General features: G+C 36.8%; 2 protein-coding genes across 2 annotated transcripts in view; one reads left to right on the top strand and one right to left on the bottom strand.

Moving 5' to 3' along the window:
• The first annotated feature begins 2,306 nt into the window (after positions 1–2,306).
• On the top strand, positions 2,307–22,188 carry LOC121378476. Its single transcript, XM_041506663.1, has 4 exons — positions 2,307–3,368; positions 16,699–16,878; positions 19,012–19,240; positions 21,714–22,188. The coding sequence occupies exons 1-4, from the start codon at positions 2,322–2,324 to the stop codon at positions 22,109–22,111; spliced, it is 1,854 nt and encodes a 617-aa protein (XP_041362597.1). The 5' UTR covers positions 2,307–2,321; the 3' UTR covers positions 22,112–22,188.
• A 279-nt stretch (positions 22,189–22,467) lies between these two features.
• The window catches only part of LOC121378475 (lysosomal alpha-glucosidase-like), a 40,387-nt gene continuing 39,208 nt past the window's right edge, over positions 22,468–23,646 (bottom strand). The window contains exon 18 of the mRNA XM_041506662.1: positions 22,468–23,368. Within this exon, the coding sequence (XP_041362596.1) occupies positions 23,309–23,368 (60 nt within the window). The 3' untranslated portion in view covers positions 22,468–23,308. The remainder of the gene's footprint in view (positions 23,369–23,646) is intronic.

The following is a 23,646-nucleotide window of genomic DNA, read 5'->3' as shown; positions in this document are numbered from 1 at the left end:
ATCAATCTAAAACTAACAAACAAAGTAATACTCCCCGTGTTAAATGCAATGACGTCATAGCCAATACAAGATTTGGTGACGTCATGGAATGGGTCTGTCTTGCATAGATAGGGATGGGAGAAAACTCTTCTAAACTAATGAATATTTTTAGCATGTTTTTCTAGACAAAGTATGAAGTAAATATGTCATTTGTCCACTGCTTAATATTAGATACTGTATATGATATAACATTTCTATAAGACAGTATCGGTGAAATACCCATCTCAGTACATTAGTCAGTACAGACTCATGAAAACGTGTCTGGCACAGCAAGGGACATGCATTGCTTTACCAATACTCTCAGAATGCTTGATTATCAGTACTTTCATTTACTTGTTTTTATTTTGTCAACAGTTAAAATTTGACAAGTGACTTTTCAAATTCACTATCTCATCGCAAATGCATTTTATAAAAACCTTTCTTTACGTCTATAGTTTGAATTCAGGAATGGGATATACACCTGTACATATATGAGGAAACTGAAATCTGCTAGTGCAATCTATAGATAAATTAATATACTTGTAAAACCATACAAACTTTAGACATTTAAAACCCAGCCTTTCTAAGCCAGGCCTCCCAGCCCCCACTCCCCACTCCACCACAACTACCTTCATTGAAGCTGGTGCCTTCAACATTCTTTATTGAACTTTTTTTTTTTGAAACCGTGTAACTGAAGAATTAAGACCGTATAACAGTCATATAAACAGGTCTTTTATTTCAATTGATTTAGTTTACAACTTTTACTGTTGAAGAGGGTCTGCAAAGTTGGACATGTCTGTATTTCAGAACATAAAAGTCTGTGCTGATATTGGGAAATGCAGCTGCCTCACTTATAAATTGTTTTCTTTTCAACTTAACCTGGCCTCTGACCTATAAGGATATGATGATGATGATATCACTTGACCAGAAGAGAGTACCTTGGGTATTCAAGATGATTTTAGCCAGTCGGTTGTTGAGATGTTTTGACCAATCCATTTTAAAGAGGGACAGTGTCATACATGTAGGTCAAAACTCGGTTAAGTACTAGTATTTCTGAAAAGACAAAATCATTATATACTAATACATATAATAAAAGATAAGATTACTCATACTGACAGATTCAGTATGATGCACATACAGTCCCACTGGTACTTTTATTATTCTATAAATACAGGTACTTTTTGTTTTTAATGTTAAGACCAGATAATTGGTATAAAATACTTTTAAAAATGTTGAAATATTCTAATGTAACTGAACCTTTTATTACAAAAGATATATCTATGATGTAATAAGAAAAGAAAAAGAGGGACTAAAACATAAGTTTATGTACTGAATTCCATTTGCTTTAACTGGCTAATGTTGTAGGTTTATATTTAAACAGAGAGTACTGACAAATCATGCAATGGGGGAGCATGTTTTTTGCATCTGTTAATGTTTATATGTCTGAGCCGTGGTTTTCCACTCTGGAGCTAATGCTTCCCATCCTGACTGAGATGTGAAACATGCAGTGTAACCTGATAGCTTTATGCTACCTACGCCTTTCCCAATATATGTGGTGTGATGAATTCACAGAAAGGCAGTCAGTGCCACTGGTCTGGTGTGTAACTGGCTGTGATTGCCAAACACGTTGGACATGCTGCTGTGTACCTATGTGGCCTGGAAGCAGCATTCTACATATCTCTAATATCTTGGCTTGCTGGTGTTACTACTACTAGTATTGTCAGAGCCGTAAAATAACAACTATACAGGAAATACCTTTGGCGTGCAGTAACTTGTGCGATACTGTAAATCATCTTGCTTGTTGTGTGTTCACGTCTGCCTCATAGCGAGTTCTTGGCTCATTTTATTCAAGTGATTTCTTTCTGTAATGGATTTTGTGGATTCAACTTCTAATTTCTTTTTTTCTTTTTTGTGCGTGAAATAATAGTGTTGCAGTTGGTGATATAATTGTCATAATTATTTATTCTAAGAACAAAAACTGGAATCCATATATTTAAGTGTAATTTTATTTGTTTTATTCCAGTATGAAATGTTTTGTGGTATGACATCTGGAATTACTAACTATGTAAGTTGTATAACTTATTAAACAAAATAAAATATAACTTGTGATCCATTCTCAAATTTAGGAATTTGACCAACTTCCTTTTAATCTTAAGGTGATTGGTTGTTTTGGACTTTTTTTTTTAATTTGAAAATTCTTTTAACTCATTAGTAACAGTTAAAATACCTGTTTGACAGTGTATATATATTTGGATTAAAAATGGATTAATTTTAACATGGTTTAATAATGTGAGTATAAAACAATGGGTAATGTCTTATCAAGATGCACCCAGAGTATTCGAGATTTATGGCAGAGCTGCAGATTTATGAAAGGTCACCCAGAGCATGAAGAGGAGAAATGCACGTACGACTTTTCACGAGAAAGTTTAGAAAAATACAAAATTCAACATTCGGAGACTAATGAAAGTATTACCAATGTCGTTCCAACATTTCATATTGAGAATGAAAGACGTGCTAATGTCATTAAACCACAGACAAGTTGTGAGGTGTCGCCATTGGAAGGAAGTCGTGAAATATGTACAGTATCGAAAAAAGTGGACTCTATGCAACTACGGACCCTACCTAATATTTGTGATTCAGAATGCAGTATCGAAATCCAGACTAATCGCAATGTGCTCATGTCGTCGCGTTCCTCTGATGGTTCATTCTATGAAAATCAAGGTTTTCTAAGACGCGATCATTACATGCTAAACAGCATTAGTTGGCCAGGAAGCAGTATACAAGACTCTGTCATACACAAGAGTCAGAATAAGACCAGATCGGAAATCATCACAAATGTGCACATGATTCGAGGAACAGACCAGCACGTCTATGAAAACCAACCAGGTCTTCGCTTATCCCTAAATAACACGTCTAGTGTGAATCACCATTTTGATGCCAGACTTGGTGCCACGAAATCGGACTCTGCAATAAAGTCTGATATTGTGTCAAACTTGTACAACTGTTACAAGATCAGTTCTGATATGGACAAGAATGACTTGAGCAATATGGACAAAAATGACTTGAGCAAAATGGACAAGAATGACTTAAAAAGATATTACAAGTGCAATAACAACAACAATTGTGATGTGTTAGTCACAGACCGCAAGTCTTGTCCGTCTGGCAGTCATAGTGTGGTCTGCTGCACCGATAGCTTTCTCTTACAGACAAAACCTGCTGCAAAAGTGAAGCTTTCATCGGTTGAGGCAATTTACACAAAAGAAGACTCAAATTTACAAAATAATTACAGGAAACATGTGGCTTCTGTCAAAATAATATCTTCGAGTTGCAGTTATGAGCCCATTGAAAAGGTCAGTGAAAAGTTGAATGCTAATAACCTTAGCAGAAATCACCTTGGGTTTTATGTTCCTCGGAAGTGATTATGTTTTGCTTCTCTGTGCATCCTTTATGGTCCACTGGATAGTTCATCTGACGGTTTTGTGTCTCATTAGACAGAGCTGAATATACAGTCAAACCTGCATAAACAGCCACCTGTCTTAAAGAGACCATTTTTATTATTCTCTCAAATCATTAGATTTATTACAAATTTGTATCTGTATTAAGCAATCAGCTGCCTTAAGAGGATTTGTTTTGATATGGGGCAGGATGTATCCCAGTGGTAAAGCACTTGCCTGATGTGCGATCAGTCTAGGATTGTTCCCGTCGGTGGACCCATTGGGCTATTTCCCATTCCAGCCAGTGCTCCACAACTGATGAAAACAGGCTGCGGTGTGTACTGCCCTTTTTGTGGGATGATGCATATAAAAAATCCCTTTAGGCTAATTGAAAAAAATAGCTCATGGTGTGATGGCAGTGGGTTTCTTCTCTAATCTGATACTATATAACCGTAATTTAAATGTGTTGAGAACATTGTTTCATACAATTTTCATTCATACTATTGATAATTCCATAGCAGCTTGACAACAGTGGTGTGTCTGTGTGTCTGTCTTTGTCTGTCTGTCTGTCTCTGTCTCTCTCTCTCTCTGTCTCTCTGTCTCTCTCTTTCTCTCTCTCTCTCTCTCTCTCTCTCTCTCTCTCTCTCTCTCTCTCTCTCTCTCTCTCTCTCTCTCTCTCTCAGCCATATTTTAAAGTGTACTGAGGTGTCGTTGAATATTTGTTTCTTTCATGTGTAAAATACAATATATTTAATAGTTTCAAAAGAAAAGGCTGGGCCTACCTTAAATATTAGCTGATAGAGCTAGAGAAACATAATCTTAAAGGTAGGGTAAACTCAAACAAGAGCCTTATGTTTTGAAAAGATGCATACGTGGACCACCAACACATACTGACACTTTAGCAAATGAAAAACGTGTAATTTTAGAGTTAATAAAACCCATGATTATTCCTGCTAACTGGGGGCAGCCATTTTGTTTCGTTTTTGTGACGTCCGGTGGGATAGCTTGGGGCAAAGTGACGTCAGCTCCTGACCATCTCCTGTATGTACAGTGTAAACAAAAGCAGTAATTTTCGACGAGGCGCTTCTCTTTGATCAACCTGACTTGTAAAACAGCATAAATGACGTAATAATGTAATAAACTATTTAACTAAATATATGTCAAGTTGCATTAACGGAACAAAATGGGGTTATAGTATTTTTCTCTGTTAAATAATCCAAAGGAAAAATGTACACTATTAGGCCTATTGATATGCTACATTGGAGCAAAAACAACAACCCACGATACCCAAGTGATAATTTTCTTTTCTTTGGGACTACGTAATTGGTCAGTTCTGTGTTTTAGATGGAAAAGTCTACTTAATCAATAGTTTTACAGAACTATTTACGGTAATAAACCATGTCCATTACCATTTTAGGGGCGACAGGTAATATTCCACAATACCGGTATGTATTTTTGTGTCTAGACAGCGTCAATTAATTGGCTCGTCTGGTTACCAATCAAATACACACCTGCCAATCAGGAATCACAGGTAGAACTAGAAGCAACTAACAGCATAGACCAATTAACTAAGAAAACACTGTGTATCATTTCAGTATGTAGGTTAATGCATGGACAAAACATTGTTAATTATTTCGTTGTGTAGCCACTTTGACAATGGTATTTTATTTTGTATTGAAAAGTAATATATATAGTGCTGGATATACTTATAGCTGGCTTACTGGGATGTGTATTATTACATACCATTGCAATGTATGACTATTTATCATCCTGCAAAAACCAGGTAGATTGTGTTTCTCTAGTTTTAAGGCTCAATCCTGATGTTACGCGTTAAGTATTACGTAACCACCAGCTCGCCAGAGGGTGTACTCACTGAGATGGTACAAAATGGCTGCGCCCGTTTTATATATAATAGCCGTCACATTTAACCGTTTTATTAATTAACTTGTTGATATTAAGCAATAATGTGCATTATATATCGTTGAATATGCATGCCAGGCCAAATGCCTTAATTGTCCGTCCATTCCTTTAAGTTGTCTTTTGATTACAATTTTTATGAAATTGCATGCACATTTCCCCATATTCCAGTTAAGAAGCATGGTTGGAATGGGTAAAAAAACCCAGGTACATCAAAGGCTGTGGTATGTGCTATCCTGTCTGGTATGTTGCATATAAAAGATCTCTTGCTGCTAATGGAAAAGAGTAGCCCATGAAGGGGCGACAGCGTGTTTCCTCCCTCAATATCTGTGTGGTCCTTAATCATATGTCCGACGCCATATAACCTAAAATAAAATGTGTTGAGTGCATCGTTAAATAAAACATTTCCTTTTATTTCCAGTTCATGCATGTTTACATGATACAATGCTTTAAATGTCACTAATTTGGGCACAACAGGTTTTTATCTATTCTGAGCGTAGGTACCCCCAAACAGAAACCCCTAATACTAATACTATAGTTACATATATAAAGAGTTATATAACGTTACTATAACATATCTGACATTAATGTTTGGGATACCTGTGGTTCTGAGCACCTCAAGGTCTTTATAGTGCAGTAATGTCAAGAATTGTGGATATTCAAAAATAGTTATTTTAATCTATTTAAAGCTTAATATTTTGATGATCAAGAAGTGAAATCATTTGAGGTCAGCATGGTTGTACTTAAATATAATTTGGGTGTAATCATTTTTGTGTATATATGTTGGGCACAATGTTTATGATAATTTCAGGGCTGCTAGATTATAGTAGCCCCATTCCCATGTCTAGTGAGATTCAAGTTGCGAGAGTTTAGTGAATTAGGCATCTGATTATTACTATTATTTAGTAAAATTGTATTGACTTAAAGTAAAGTAGGGCAAGTGAATTTTTAATTGTGGCTAGTAAAAATATTTTAATCACTGATCCCATGGCTAGTGGATTTTATTAAGTTCTAGAATCCTTTTATAATATATCGCCTTAACTTGTGTGCAATCTAGAGCCATGCACATATACTTTTTTTGTTTTTACTTCTTTTTTTAATTCATAGAACCCCTGTTTACACTTGTATCTATCATAATCACAGGCAAACTGAGTGGGATGTAGCCAAGTGATACAGCGCTCGCTTGATACACGGTCAGTGTGGGATCGATCCCCATCGGTGGGCCCATTGGGCTATTTCTCGCTCCAGCCAGTGCACCACGACTCGTATATCAAAGGCCGTGATATGTACTACCCTGCCTGTGGGATGGTGCATATAAAAGATCCCTTGCTGCTAATAGAAGAGAGTAGCCCATGAAGTGGTGACAGCAGGTTTCTTCTTTCAATATCTGTGTGGTCCTTAACCATATGTCTATAAACGCTATATAACCGTAAATAAAATGTTTTGAGTGCGTTGTTAAATAAAACATTTCTTTCTTTCTTTAATCACAGGCACAATGTTTATTATATATCGCCTTGACTTTTGTGCCATCTAGAGCCATGCACATATTCTTTGTTCATGCTGTATCAAATATCTGTCAGTGTTTTGTTTCAGGAATCCTAATTAGCTGAAGTGCATGTATACAGACAGACATTTATAATAGCTGGGTCAGATGCCAAGATAGTTTTTTATGTGTGTCTCACTAACAAATTGAATGTTTTGGCAAATTCACAAAGGATTTGACAGGTTGATTCACCCATTGTGATAAAACTACTTTGAAAATATTCAAAGTTGACTCCATATCTCATCACCGGCCTCGGTGGCATAGTGGTTAGGCCATCGGTCTACAGGCTGGTAGGTACTGGGTTCGGATCCCAGTCAAGGCATGGGATTTTTAATCCAGATACCGACTCCAAACCCTGAGTGAGTGCTCCGCAAGGCTCAATGGGTACCACTTGCACCGACCAGTGATCCATAACTGGTTCAACAAAGGCCATGGTTTGTGCTATCCTGCCTGTGGGAAGTGCAAATAAAAGATCCCTTGCTGCTAATCGGAAAGAGTAGCTCATGTAGTGGCGACAGCGGGTTTCTCTCTCAAAATCTGTGTGGTCCTTAACCATATGTCTGACGCCATATAACCGTATATAAAATGTGTTGAGTGCATCATTAAATAAAACATTTTTTTCTTTCTTTTTCCATATATCATCATTTACAAACTTGTCCTGTTCGAAGTCTTCTGTTTTTAAGAAGCAACATAAGTTTTAGACTAATAAAAAATCTTGGATTACACAAACAAATACAGTGAAACGTCTCAAAACCGGACCCTCTGTAAACTGGATTTCCCTCATGGTCCCTTTTTAAACATCTGTGCAGAAGAGAACCTCTGTAAACTGGATATCGGTATCTTAAAAACTTGGTCCCAAGCATGTCCAGTTCGCAAAATTGTGTTGTCTTCGTTTTGAACATGTTTCTCTGGCGATATATATATATATTTATTATTATTTTTTTATCTCATATATGAAGTATTAATTTTGAAAGTTTAATTTTTTCTTGAATAGTACCGTATGTAACATAAATATTTTAATACTAGTCAGTACTGAGATGGAATTATACACCACAGACACTAAAGTGATATTTTTACAAGTAGTGTCTATAAGTTTAAAATGCTGTATGAAGGTTATAAGTTTTTGGTCTTGCTTTAACAAGGTTAGATTATATAGTGTTTTCCCTAGCTTGTTTTAGCATGGCGCAGCACCATGCCTCACTGACTAGTCTAGCACCATCTTGCCTTAATCAGTGCCATGCTGCACTGAGATTAAAAAAGCCTTTTTCAATAATTAATTCTAAAATTGCCTTGATAAAACACTAAAAAAAATTATTATTAATTAATAAAAATATCTTTGTTATATATTTTGCCATTGATTTATTAAAGCAAAAACATTAATTACATTTATGTTTATTTCAATTATTGTTTTTGTCTTTAATGAAAAAAAAGTGCCCTGAAAATGGTCAAAATTGCCCCCAAAGTGTTTTGTCTACCATGCCTTGCCAAATTTCTAGGGAAAACACTAAGATATACATATAGGCTTTTATTTTTCTTAATGGCAACTTTTGCATTAAAAATTAACATTAAAGTTTTATGTTTAGATCACTTTATCACAAACTGTTAGTCCTAGGTCGATGAAAATTGGTTTATAGGTGCATCTATGGTTCTCCAAAAATGTTTATTGTAGGTGAGAGATGCATTCTCGGAATTCTTGTTTTTATGGTCACCATGTGATTCATATATTGTACAGTGTCATTTGAACTACAGACCACAGGATTTCTATTACATGCTGAATGTTTTCACATCTGGCTTATTTAGAGTAGCAATTTTGATGACCTTCACCTTGGATAAATGTGATGTTTTAAAAAAAAAAAGAACCATTTGACTTCAGTTTTTTTAATTATGCCGAGTTGAACTTTTTATTGTCTACAATTGTTTGTTAATGGTTCTGTAACAGATTTCTTGGTTCCTAGTCTAATTATTGCCCAATGACATGCAATTCTTGAATTAAAGTTAAAGTTTGTTTTGTATAACGACACCACTAGAGCACATTGATTTATTAATCATCGGCTATTGGATGTCAAACATTTGGTAATTTTGACAATTAGTCTTAGAAAGGAAACCCACTACATTTGTCCATTAGACAGTATAGTACATACCATGGCCTTTGATATATCAGTCATGTTGCACTGGCTGGAATGAGAAATAGTCCAATGGGCCCATCGATGGGCATTGAACCTAGACTGTGCATCAAGTGAGCGTTTTACCACAGGGCTACGTCCCGCCCCTTCTTGAATTAAGTGAATTTCATTCATTCATTTCATTTATAATGATTTTCGTGCTTATAAAGGATTAAGCATACACCTCAGCTATCAGGACCCACAGTGGGTTAGTGGTTAGTGAGGGAGAGGTGTGTATAGTTGTCTTACACCTACTTAGTAAGTTGTTAAAGTAACTACAAGCCTTATGGCCAATGTCTTGACCACTACATCACAGAGGCCGGTGAAGTGAATTGTTGGCAGGTGTGCTACATCATAACACATATAGACCCCTGTGGAGGTTTTGGAGCAGATGTCTGATACACCCATCTCTGTGTATTCACCTCTGCTGTGAATCGTGTATTCACTTCTGTGAATTCGTTTCTGTAAATTATGTATCAACTTTTGTGAATTATATCCCATCCCAGCCAGTGGTTTTCATCAAAGGTTGTTGTATTTTTGTCTGTGCTGCTTGTGTGTAATTGGCCTGTGTGGTGGCAGCGATGGTGTCATCTGGTTTCATTTTATGTGTTAAATTTACACTGTGTGTGTACATACACTGTATGTGTGCAGCATCAGTGGACTATAATGTAATTAACCTTTCAGTGATGCGTGATTTGTAGGTTAGGGGTAGAGTACTCACATTTGTACCATGAATTATGGGATTGGTCTCCCTTTGATGAGCTTATTGCATTCTTTCAGGAGTTTGTAGGATTTTTCCAGGGAGGGTGTTTAGCATTTACAAGAACACCTAGAGTAATCAGAGAGGAGTACAATGCTCATTTAGAAAATGGCATCTACAATTATGAATATTAAAAAGAACATACATTATATACATATACTCTTCAAAAGAAGAAACGCAAAACCACATTGTCGTAACATTTGGAGAATTGATTTCATTATTGAATGGTGAGTCCGATAATTACCAAATGTTGCAGGATTGTTCACAATTCACTCTAGTCCATTGTGAGTAAGTGATAGGACACACCACCAAGGTCAAGGTCATCTGGAGTCAATAAAGGGTGTGGCCTCCGCGTGTGTTGACAACTGCCTGGCACTGCCTGCCCATTGAAGCAACCAGAGTACGGATGACGTCCCGGGGGATGGTGGCCCACTCGGCCTGCAAGGCTGCTGCCAGCTCGGGCAGGGTCTGGGGCTGTAGTTGTCGCTGTCGGAGACGTCGGTCCAACTTGTCCCATAGATGCTCAATTGGGTTCAAATCTGGTGATATCGATGGCCAAGGAAGGACATTAATGTTGTTGTTCTGTAGGAAAGCCGTTGTGAGACGTGCTGTGTGAGGCCTGGCGTTGTCATGTTGGAACACTGCGTTGGCGTTGGCCATAACTGGAACGATGTGTGGCCGGAGGATCTGGTCAATGTAGCCCTGTGCATTCAGGTTGCCCTGCACGTGGACCAGGTCAGTTCTGCCAGTGTGTGAGATGGCTGCCCACACCATGACACTACCCCCGCCGAATCTGTCCACTTCCTGCACGCAGTTTGCCGCATAACGTCCTATACACGCGACATCTTCCATCATGACGTCGGAGCAGAAATCGGGACTCGTCACTGAACCACACCTGTCTCCATCGCAGTTGAGGCCATTGTCGATGAATCTGGCACCACTGCAGTCGGAGTCGACGGTGTTGTGGTGTTAAGATGACACCTCGAACTGGACGTCTGGCACGAATTCCTACCTCACGTAGGCGGTTCTGTACGGTCTGGTCGGATATCCTGCGCAAACCTGGTATTGCTGCGGCTGTGGAGGTGGCAGTAGTCAATCGTTCCCGAAGGTGGCGTACCCGGATGTAGCGGTCCGGCCCGGGGGTAGTGACCCGTGGTCGACCGGATCTAGGGAGGTCACGTGTTGATCCATGTTGCTGGTAACGGTCCCACAGTCTGGAGATGGTGCTTGGGGACACATGGAATGCCCTGGCAACGGCCGTTCTGGATTCACCTGCGTCTAGTCGGCCGATGGCATTGTTTCTCTGCGGTTCACTGAGACGTGGCATGTCCTGGATTGTCAACTGTCGGCCAGATACAGACAAGCGAACACCCTGCACTTTTATACTGTCGGTGTTCATGTTGCACGTGCAGACAACGCACGTGCAGTGGTGACATGGTTTGCACGTGGCTGCGTTTTTGCGAATATTCACATTTTGGAACTTTATTGTACAGTAGCTGCGTTTTATCGAATGTAACCGTGGGAATGTGTTTGGGACATGCAATGACCTTATATTCACAAAGCATGAACCGGTAGGAAACATAAAATCAGAGTTATAACCCATTTGTACCCTTTTGCGTTTCTTTTTTTGAAGAGTATAGTAAAGTGCCTCCAAAAGACCAAGTCGACGAAGATACAAAGTATTAGGCTACATTTCATCAACTATGGTAAACACGAATAAATTCATTGTGTTCATTTGCACAGACCACTGACCTATTTAATGGTCTAACAAAGTATTACCTGAACAAAAATAATTTGATTTGTCCCTAAATGTACTTTATTCAATCATCTTCATAACCACCATACTCTATTTATTAAAGGGACACACCCTAGTTACGTTTATTTGTTAACCATTACGGTGTTGTTTTTCGCTATTAAACCCCATTTTTCACAAATAAAATTGCACTTTACTTACATTTTATTATTTAGAATACACATTTCCATTCACCTGAAGTGCTTTTTGGTAATCCTGATGTTTGTAAAACCACGAAATGCATTTTTTGCATTTTTTCACAAAACGTGTTGTCGAGAAAAAAACGTTAAGCAAGTGAGGTCCAATCTATTTTTAATGTCACAAACATTGGTATATCACGTGACCGTTATCATTTTGGTTCGGTTTGTTTTCTCGTGCACGGTTCGCACAATCAACATTCGATTTGTTGTTCATTTGTGAGATTTTTCTTCATAGTTCGTGAACATTTTCAGTAACAATAAAGTTCAGACAAGTAAGTGTCTCAATACAAAACGTTACAAACCCTTAAAACCAATAATTTTGCTAAGTCTTACGATATCTGGAGAGGGGATACAACCAGGACAGAACAGTTGGAACATGTCCAGGAGAGGTGAAACGAACGCACCCCAAGTCTGTGAAATTTGTCGTGACGTAGGTATTATTGTGCTTCGAGCGACATCTACCGGTGACATCAGAATACTAACTTTCAAAATTATTTCAAGCAATTGGGACATGAGGATTCCCATGGTATTTATCGATATAAAACCTGCTTTTTCACTCCATTTGATAAAAACGTGATCTAAGTGTGTTACAGGTTTGTAGATTAACCAAATTATAATTTATTTTCGCTGGATGGAACTAAGGTGTGCGGCTTTAATGATATTTTGTAAAAATAACTGAATTATGGCAATGGTCCATAATTCAAAAACTAAAATTATAGAGAGGGTTGACATGGATTTCACTCCATCATGGTTCAGTTTAGATGATGCAATACCTAGATTTGGTTTCCAACAATTAATGTAATTTTTATTTATTATCCATTTTTAGAGAAATACGGTCCTTAAATCCGTGACATTATGCCTTTAAACACTGGAATTTTCAAGGTACTTCAAAATAGATTGGGAGTGCGTCCACCCCTAGAGGTCGGGACGTAGCCCAGTGGTAAAGCAGTCAGTTTAGGATCGATCCCCATCGGTGGCCCCGTGGACTATTTCTCATTCCAGCCAGTGCACCACGATTGGTGCAACAAAGGCTGTGGTATGTACTATCCTGTCTGTGGGATGGTGCATATAAAAGATCCCTTGCTGCTAATCGAAAAGAATAGCCCATGAAGTGGCGACAGTGGGTTTCCTCTCTCTATATACATGTGTGGTCCTTAACCACATATCTGACTCCATATTATAACCATAAATAAAATGTGTTGAGAGCATCATTAAATAAAACATTTCCTTCCTTCCACCCCCTAGATTTCACCTGCTTTTTAAAATATTCTGACTATAATTCCTGATGTATGTACCTTTTTTGTTTCGCATAAATATGCATTTGGAGTTAAACTAATACCAGGACAAGCAGAAAGATATTAGATTTTGGTGAATAAAATTACAGTTTAAAGAAGAAGATTTAAGTAATTGATAATGTAATCAGGGCTAGTTCTGCCACTCGCCAGATTCGCCGTTTGTCAATTTTAGGAATAATTGGCAAAATAGTTTTTTAATTTGGTGAACAAATTTCATGTAATAATTGGTATTTTGTTGGAAAATAACTGATTTAGCATTTTTAAAGATATATTGGTTTTGGTCATCCAGAGCTAGTCATGTTAATGATAAAAAAAATCTGTTAATGTAATAGATGAAAATATTTTTCACTTCATAATAACTTTTAAACATGTAAAATATTAGATTTAAACATTGTGGATACGTTTCATGTTTTAAATTTCTTCTGCTTTTATCAATTACTGAAAAGCTGTGGTTTCATTTGACCTATACTTCACTACTCTAAACATGTATGTTATGTACATTTAGATAGAACCCCCCCCCCCCCCCCCCCCACACACACACACACACATTTGTGTACTCGGGAACTTTACCTGTCATCTGACGTAGTTCCTGATAAGACAGAAACAAGTATTATGCTTGATCTAAAACCATGAAAAAGACCTTGGTATATGTATATATGTACAGATTTCGAGATAGAATTTTTTTATTTATTGTAAAGCTGTTGATTGAAGTTGGGAACCTAGAACGATGAAAGAAAGTCTACAGTTACAATATAGAAATAACATGCCTTTGCTGAAAGAAAAAAGCCAGTTTGGGAAAAGCATCAACGAGCCCTAGAAATTTCAGTAATTTTAGTGCAGACGTAAAATCTTTTTACTTAAGATGTTTGTCTGAACATTCTGTACATGTAACTTTTTATCTTCCATTACTGGGTATAGCATTTCAGTAATTGAACAGTTTTAACATCCTGATGCATAACACAAATACCACTCCAGCCTTAATAAACTCTTATGCTAGTGGGTAAAAACACTTCTCTTTTTTTGTGGTGAATACAATTATTGTCTTAATGTGCAAGGCAAAATTACTGATGTTGCCGTTAAGAGTGTTGGCAGAATCAACAACCGATGTACTGAATGGCCCAATAAATATCGCCTGCAAATATATACGTTTAATTTGTTGTGGAAAGGGGGCATAGCGTAGCCCATTGGTAACATGCTTGCCTGATACAGTCAATCTAGGATCAATCCCCACTGGTGAGCCCAATGAGCTGTTTCTTATTTCAGCCAGTGATTCACAAATGGTGTAACAGGCTGAGCACTCTCCTAAGGTGCTTGCATCATATGATTGAACCACCTCAGTGGATCCACTATTTCTTGCTCCAGCCAGTGCACCAAAGGCTGTGATATGTGCTATCCTGTCTTTGGGATGGTGCATATAGAAGATCCTTTGCTGCTAATCGAAAAGAGTAGCTCTTGAAGTGGCAACAGCGGGTTTCCTCCCTCAATATCTGTGTAGTCCCTAACCATATGTCCAATGCTATATAACTATAAATAAAATGTGTTGAATGCATTGTTAAATACAAAATGTCTTTCCTTCCAGTGGAACCATTTAACTGATTTGTTTTTTTCTCGTTCCAACCAGTGTACCACAACTGGTCAAAGACTGCTATGTGCTTTCCTGTCTACAGTTGGAAAAGTGTATATAAAAGATCCCTTGCTGCTAATGGAAAAATGTAATGGTTTCCATGGACAACGAGTCAGAATTACCAAATGTTTGACATCCAATAACTGATGATTAATTAATCAATGTGCTCTTTTTTTTGTTTGGTTTATGCAGCATGTAAAAGATCCTTTGCTGCTAATTGAAGATAATAAACTATGGTGTGGTGACAGTGGGTTTCCTCTCATCCGTGTGGTCCTTTACCATAAGTCTGCTGCAAGGAGTTGAGTGTCATCAAATGAAACATTTCCTCTCATCCGTGTGGTCCTTTACCATAAGTCTGCTGCAAGGAGTTGAGTGTGTCATCAAATGAAACATTTCCTCTCATCCGTGTGGTCCTTTACCATAAGTCTGCTGCAAGGAGTTGAGTGTGTCATCAAATGAAACATTTCCTCATCCGTGTGGTCCTTTACCATAAGTCTGCTGCAAGGAGTTGAGTGTGTCATCTAATGAAACATTTCCTCTCATCCTTGTGGTCCTTTACCATAAGTCTGCTGCAAGGAGTTGAGTGTGTCATCAAATGAAACATTTCCTCTCATCCGTGTGGTCCTTTACCATAAGTCTGCTGCAAGGAGTTGAGTGTGTCATCAAATGAAACATTTCCTTTCTTTCCTTATAGTCCAGTGATAAAGTGCTCACTTGATGCGCAGTCGGTCTGGGATCGATCCCTGTTGGTGGACCCATTGGGCTATTTCTCGTTCCAGCCAGTGCACCACGACTGGCATATCAAAGGCCGTGGTATGTACTACTCTGTCTGTGGGAGGGTGCATATAAAAGATCTCTTGCTGCTAATTGAAAAGAGTAGCCCATGAAGTGGCGAGAGCATGTTTCCTTTCTCAATATCTGTGTGGACCCTAACCATATGTCTGACACCATATAACTGTAAATAAAATGTGTTGAATAAAACATTTCCTCCTTCCTTCTTTCTTTCCTTTGCCATGACAAAATAACTGCATTCATTTTTAGGAACTGCCAGCTCTTTAAAATTTTAACAATATGGCTTATGGTAATACCATATGATGACCATACATTACTTTCAGTCACAAAACATGAGAACAAACAACTTGTGAACATCTATTCAAGATTTATGAGTACTAAGAATACAGCTGATCTCATTAGAACAGTTAAAGAGTTCCTTACATGGAGGGAGGCTTGTTTTTGTACATCCACCACCCACAAAAATAAACAAATTTCTTAAAGGGACAGACCCAAATTTTTAAACACTAAGGCATATTTTTCACCTAGACCCTAGTTTCAACACGTAAAAATGGACACTAACTTTGGTTAATTTAGAAACCTGTAACAAATTTGGATACAATAGCGACAAGAGACTGTGATGTTGAAATACCCTTAAAAATAGACTAAAACACGACTCGATAATGTTTACTTCTCAGATGTATGTGGGTTTTTAAAAATATGAAAAATGATTTTTTTATGGTATCAGAAACACCAGGATGACCAAAAACACTACTGTTGTATGGAAATGGATAATCTAAATAATAAAATCTAAGTAATGTTTGACTTCAGTGATCATAAACGGCTCTAATAGTGAAAAATATGCTGTAGTGTTTAAAAACTAGGGTATATCCCTTTAATGTATGCTTAAAACCCAAAACTGCAGCAGACCCACCATGTATAAAATAATTTCTTTTCTAAACATTGGCATTTAAAGCCATTTCATTGTCTGTTGGGTTGTCTGCACCATTTTATTAAAATAGTGGAAAATACCATTAGTGAGAGATCAGGTTACATATTTATGAAAAGAAAAGAAAACGATCAAAGTTTTCTGCATATTTACTATGCTTCCTGCCTCCTCTAAGCCTATATGATTGCTTCAGGAACATTCCCAAGTAATAAAGTTTAGTTTTGTTTTCACAGTTACCCAACGAGTCGACAGACGTGTCTCTGGTCAAACGTCAGCAGGATCTGTTGATGAGACTTGGAGAACTGCAGCAGTCCGTGAAAGAACTGTCTGTCAAGTATGGGGTGTCGGTCAACAAAACAACGGCACCTCTTGTCCAGCAACACACAGCTCTTCCTGTTTCTAGTCCAATACAGGTGAGTCAGTACAATGGCATTTTCCATCTAAGATCGACGACAATCACTGTTTGCATCATTTTGGCTTCGTACACAATAGATATAACATATCCAACAGTAGTTTTTTTTTATATAATATATTTGAAGAAAGTTCTCTATATTTTGTTCATCTTTTAAAACTTAAACTTAATATTTTGTATAAGATTATAAAAAATAAAAACATATCGATCTATAAACTGCGTTGTCTGCTTTCGGAAATATTTTGACAGGGGTCACAGTAAATAGACCAGTTTTCATTTATTATGTGGCGAATTATTGTAATAATATAGCTAATTTTGAATTTGAATGATGCCAATTTGCATCTCTTTACAATAACAATAAACGGTGCATGACGTTTCCATTTTAAGAACGCTGGAAAAATTCCAGTGCCAAATTGCTATTGAATTTTTTTTGTTTGCATATTACTAATGAATCCGACTGTTTATAGAACATCTTGTAATTGAAAAATAGAACCATTTATGAAATATGGATTTCAAGTGAAATTACGGCAAGATATTCTGTATTTATTGTGTACAAAGCCAAAACAAGGGTGAGAAAAGTGACTGTCGTCTACCTTAGGTGTGCAGCTGTCTAGGTTACTGGATTTTTAATCTATGTAGTACATTAGTAGTTCCATACAACATGTCCAATGCACTGTTAGTGTCTTTACTAAAAGTATGGAGCTACAGTTTTAATGTGAGAGTAACAAAATCTTATGGGTTAGAAACTTAGAACCCTTATGGACTACCACTAAAATTGTTACGTCCAGCTCCACAAGGATCATGTAGACCACTGAAATTGTTACGTCCAGCTCCACAACGACCATGTAGACCACTGAAATTGTTACGTCCAGCTCCACAAGGACCATGTAGACCACTGAAATTGTTACGTCCAGCTCCACAATGACCATGTAGACCACTGAAATTGTTACGTCCAGCTCCACAACGACCATGTAGACCACTGAAATTGTTACGTCCAGCTCCACAACGACCATGTAGACCACTGAAATTGTTACGTCCAGCTCCACAACGACCATGTAGACCACTGAAATTGTTACGTCCAGCTCCACAAGGACCATGTAGACCACTGAAATTGTTACGTCCAGCTCCACAAGGACCATGTAGACCACTGAAATTGTTACGTCCAGCTCCACAAGGACCATGTAGACCACTGAAATTGTTACGTCCAGCTCCACAAGGACCATGTAGACCACTGAAATTGTTACGTCCAGCTCCACAACGACCATGTAGACCACTGAAATAGTTACGTCCAGCTCCACAAGGACCATGTAGACCACTGAAATTGTTACGTCCAGCTCCACAACGACCATGTAGACCACTGAAATTGTTACGTCCAGCTCCACAACGACCATGTAGACCACTGAAATTGTTACGTCCAGCTCCACAACGACCATGTAGACCACTGAAATTGTTACGTCCAGCTCCACAACGACCATGTAGACCACTGAAATAGTTTTTACCAAACTTGCCAAGTCTATTTATTTTCCTTGGTTACAACCAGTGTCCCATGACTGATACACCAAAGGCTATGATTTTCGCTTTCCTGTTGGTGTAGTGCATATAAAAGATTGCTGGCAGCTAATGGAAAAATGTAGAGGGTTAGAGTAACCCAATATTTAACATCTGACAGCCAGTGATTAATCAAAGTCTTTATGTCATTTAAAAAACAACAAAACAGTAATGTATGTTTCAGTCGATTATATCTTCATACTACTGATTAATATCAACAGTATAAGGGGAGCTAAATCAGTTTGGAATAACCACTGTGCATACAAGCAATTTATGTGGTTATTTCCATTTTCCACATTTTTGGACTCGACAAGTCTGTAAAGAGAAATGGCCAAGTAACTCTCCATTCCTGAAACATAATGGAGATGAGACTACGGCAGAGTCCCATTATTTTTCAGGAATGGAGAGTTACCATGATATTGCCCTGCTTAAAATACATCAATAAATTATATCTTATGTTTGATTTATGGTAACATGGCCTTTTTGTGAGCAGTCTAAAATGTAATAGATAGATTTTCAATGGTTTAGTGATGCAGCTGTATTTTAATGTAAAAACACAATTACATTATAATCATTCTCTCTACAGCCTGGTGTTGTGCATGATATCGTCATCCATGCTGACCCATCGTCTCCACCGTGGTCCTTGTTCGTTCTCTACGAACAGCTAAAGAAGCAGTTTCGAGTTCTGCCAACATCGTTTACCCACAGTTCAGTGACGGCGTCCATACCGGAAAAACTGCGAGATGTCTTCAAGAATGGACGCACTTTTGAAAGACGAGAAATACAGGTCGCCTTCACAGTAATATGGAAGAAAGGTAGAGTGTAATAGCAGAATTGGTTTTTGTGTCTAATGTTAAGTGAATGTGAAGTAATAGAACACAGTGATACCAGTAAAATGGTGCTTGCCCTCCTAAACTCTTCATGGATTCTGATGGAATAGGGGCAGGATGTAGCCCAGTAGTAAAGCACTCACCTGATGAGTGGTTGGTATAGGATCGATCCCCGTTGGTGGGCTCACAGGGCTATTTCTTGTTTTAGCCAGTGCACCACGACTGGTATATCAAAGGCAAGGTTATGTACTATCCTGTCTGTGGGATGTTGCAATTAAACGATCCCTTGCTACTAATGGAAAAATGTAGCATGTTTCCTCTCTAGGACTATATGTCAAAAGTACCAAGTGTAAGATTGATGATGGTGGACTGGTATTTTCCCATTCCAAACAGTGCCCCACAACTAACATAATCAAAGGCTGTGCTATTTGCCATCTTGTATCTGGTACAGAGGATCTTTAGCTGCATTTCGGTTAGAGTAGCCTGTGTGGTGGCATCAGGTTTCCTTTCTACTTAAACCAAAGACAATACCACACGATAAAAGTGCCTAATACAAGAATAGCCAATTGCATTGTCTTGTCACAATGGGCTATTCTTATAAGAGGTGTTAAGTTTAAATATATAATCATTTATTAAACCTGAAATAGCCATAGTTTAAAATGTGCTGAGGTGATGTAAAACAGATAGTATTTTCCTATTAACAGGTGGTGCTTTAACTGCAGGTTCATACTATTGGATTATTTGAGTTTTAGATATAGTGGCCATGTAAAAAGATCACTTAATCTGTTTGACCTCATGTCAAAATATGCTGTTGTAGGGAATTTATCCTGAGTTTTTCCTTTTATCATAATGATAAAAAAAAAAATAATAGTTATAAAAATATAATAGATAAATAGGACTTAAATAATTATAATAATGAATTGCAAATTATTGATAAAACAAGTAATAAAATATTTTTTTAAAAAGCATTAAAGGGACATACCCTAGTTTGTAAACACTAAAGCATATTTTTGACTATTACTGTATTAGAGCAGTTTTTGATAACTGAAATCATACTTTACTTAGATTTTATTGTTTAGATTATCCATTTCCATACATTTGAAGTGTTTTTGGTCTTCCTGGTGTTTTTAATATCACAAAATGCATTTCTCATAGTTTTAAAAATGCAAAATCACAGACTCATGTTTCACTTAATTGTAACTTTATCCAAATGTGTTACAAGTTTGTAGATTAACTAAACCTGGTGTTAATTATCACGGGTTGAAACTAGGGTTTGTCCCTTTAATGATAGACCTTCATCAAGATGCATTTACTGTTAATAATTTACTGGATAAAGACATCTATGATCCATTTCCATACATTTGAAGTGTTTTTGGTCTTCCTGGTGTTTTTAATATCACAAAATGCATTTCTCATAGTTTTAAAAATGCAAAATTACAGACTCATGTTTCACTTAATTGTAACTTTATCCAAATGTGTTACAGGTTTGTAGATTAACTAAACCTGGTGTTAATTTTCACGGGTTGAAACTAGGGTTTGTCCCTTTAATGATAGACCTTCATCAAGATGCATTCACTGTTAATAATTTACTGGATAAAGACATCTATGATTGGTACCAGCTTCTATCCTGTACAAATTGCCATAAAAACAGAATCCGACCTAATTAATCCTTTAACTGAATAACTAATGGCAAATTGTCAACAGCAATACATGTCTGCAGATTTAGTAGACATTGGTAACCCAAACATCACTGGTCCATGTCAAAAGGTATGAATTCAAGTGTAATGAATAGAATAACATTTATATACATTCGTTTCTGACAGTTTTGGTTGGATCGTGGGAATGTCATAGTACCCGGTAACTATAATGGTCGTAATGAGGTCTGACTGTATATGAGTACAACATGTATAAAACTTAAAAAGAAAATCCGTACATGTGGGAACAGTCATAACATTGGCATTTTAATACATATTTTTAATAATGATAATTATGAAGGAATTTCTTTGTCTGTTTAAATTTTTATTTTTAATTTGAATTGACTCGTAAATAATGTTTTCACTGGATTACCCCAAGTTAGCAAAAAACAGATTGAGTATATATTGTCTATTTTGGCCTCTGTTTCTGTATTTAATAAGGGACGGGATGTAGCCCAGTGGTAAATCGTTTGCTTGATGTGTGGTCGGTCTAGGCCATTTCTCATTCCAACCAATGCATCACAACTGGTATATCAAATGCTGTGGTATGTGCTATCCTGTCTGTGGGATGGTGCATATAAAAGATCCCTTGCTGCTAATCGAAAAGACCTGTGTGGTCCTTAACCATATGTCCGACGCCATATAACGGTAAATAAAATGTGTTGAGTGCGTCGTTAAATAAAACATTTCCTTCATTTCCTGTATTTAATACAAAAATACACAATGCATATTAATCAAGGTATCTTTTTTCCTTCCTTTTCCAGTAAAGAATGGTCCAGTGTTATTGATAAATACTGGAAAACAGAGTCCAATTCATGGAGAAACTAATGTGGCAAGGTACTTAGGAAGATTGCTAACTCCCTCATACGACAGTGGTGACATTGTTATGGCCACACTGGCTGACGAGTGGCTGGATATAGCTGATCTGCAGATTGTTCGTGGCAACAAGAAAGAAAAAATGGCGGCTGTGAAATCTATGAATTCAAGACTAGGACGAAATGATTGGCTCATAGGATCTGCAATGTCATTGGTTGATATTGTCATGTGGTCAGTATTGCACCAATCAGGAGTGGTGGATGAAGTTCCAGCAAATGTGAAAAGATGGATGAAAGCTTGCACCGACAATCCTATCTTCTCAGAAGCTCTAAGTTGGATGAGCTAAATTAAAGAACATTAGACTTTTTCCCCCCGAAATGTCAAATGTCTATCATAATTTATGAATGAAAAATGTGTTACCCATGTTTGGTCTTTCTGGTTTTCTTTTACTTGCACTACTAAATTCTTATTGAAAAGACATTTGACTTTTTCATGAGTAACATGGACCAAGAAGTATGCAACAATCAGTACAGTAAGGAAGATCATCAAAAGCAACATCAGTTACTTGTTAAAAAACAAAATAAAAACAACAACTGCATTATGAATTGTTATCTCTTCATGTTTGGTTTAATGAAAACCAAATATTTTGAGCTAATATGGAGCTGTTAGTCTTCTTCAAAAGTTAAATATACAAGATCAAAACAAAATAAAAATATTTTATTTTATAAATTACAAATGACAATAAATTATTCAAAAATGTTCAAAGTAAAAACTACTAATGATTTCATACATAAATTCATTCATGTCAATTGCTTGAATAAAAATCTTTGAATTGTTTTTGTCATGTATGTTTGCAAATCATTCACACATTTCAACCATTCTCCAATCAAAAACACATACAGGGATATGTCTGTAAAATATACTGAACTGGATTGAAAATGCCCCAGATAGATTTGCTGAAATAATCCATTTGACAGACTTTGGATAACTGGATATTCTAATACTGATGGGCAATAAATAACTCCCAAAGTATATACAAGGATTAGGGCTATTCTGTGTTTTATAGCAATGGCAATAAAAGCTGAAAATTGGGTGGTGCATTTTTAGAGGAGTTTAGTATATAAGAATTTGGCACATTATATAATAGTAAAGACTAGAATATTTTGTCTAATCCAGAGTTGCTTAGTAATGATCAATAATTGACACTTACAAATACAAACTATACAAACTCAACAGTATATATTATAAGTATATTATACCATAACAATGTTTCTTATGATGTAATTTTTACACTTACAAAAGTCAAATATTGAAGAAAAAAAAAGTATTTTTTTTATAAATTTAATTTTAAGGTGGTTTCATGTGGAAACAATTTTTTTAAAGTTCTGTTTAATCACATGATATATTAATTATTTACATTATTATGTAACAATACTAACATCCATGTTCTTGTGACCCAATATTTTCCAACTTTGGTTAATGCCTGAAACTGCTGATTAAACAGTTTGTTGGGTGTTGTCAACACATTCTTCTTTGATCCATGTCACCAGATCACTATGAAAGGCTTCAGCATGTCCACTGCTAGGTCACCTACGGTCAGCATCTGTAAACAAAACTAAAAGTGAGAGCCTGCACAACAACATTCTCCTTCTGAGTTTGCTTCCATACTTAAAATGTTTCCAACTAACAGAACCTTTTTGGTGACTAAAATTATGTATTAAATATATTTTCCTGTTTATAATCAAGGTGTTTGTTGTCATCCTATTATTTGTAGTAGCCAAGACTGGATTTTATTTGCCAATAATTTTTTTGCTTAAAAAAATATATATGTTATTACCAGAGTGTTTTTCGGTATCGTCAATATCATATATTTGGTTTAAA

This window comes from Gigantopelta aegis, chromosome 8 (assembly GCF_016097555.1).
Source record: "Gigantopelta aegis isolate Gae_Host chromosome 8, Gae_host_genome, whole genome shotgun sequence".
Lineage (NCBI taxonomy): Eukaryota > Metazoa > Mollusca > Gastropoda > Neomphalida > Peltospiridae > Gigantopelta > Gigantopelta aegis.
The sequence above is the reverse complement of the archived record's forward strand: the minus strand, read 5'-3'. Positions and strand labels throughout refer to the sequence as shown.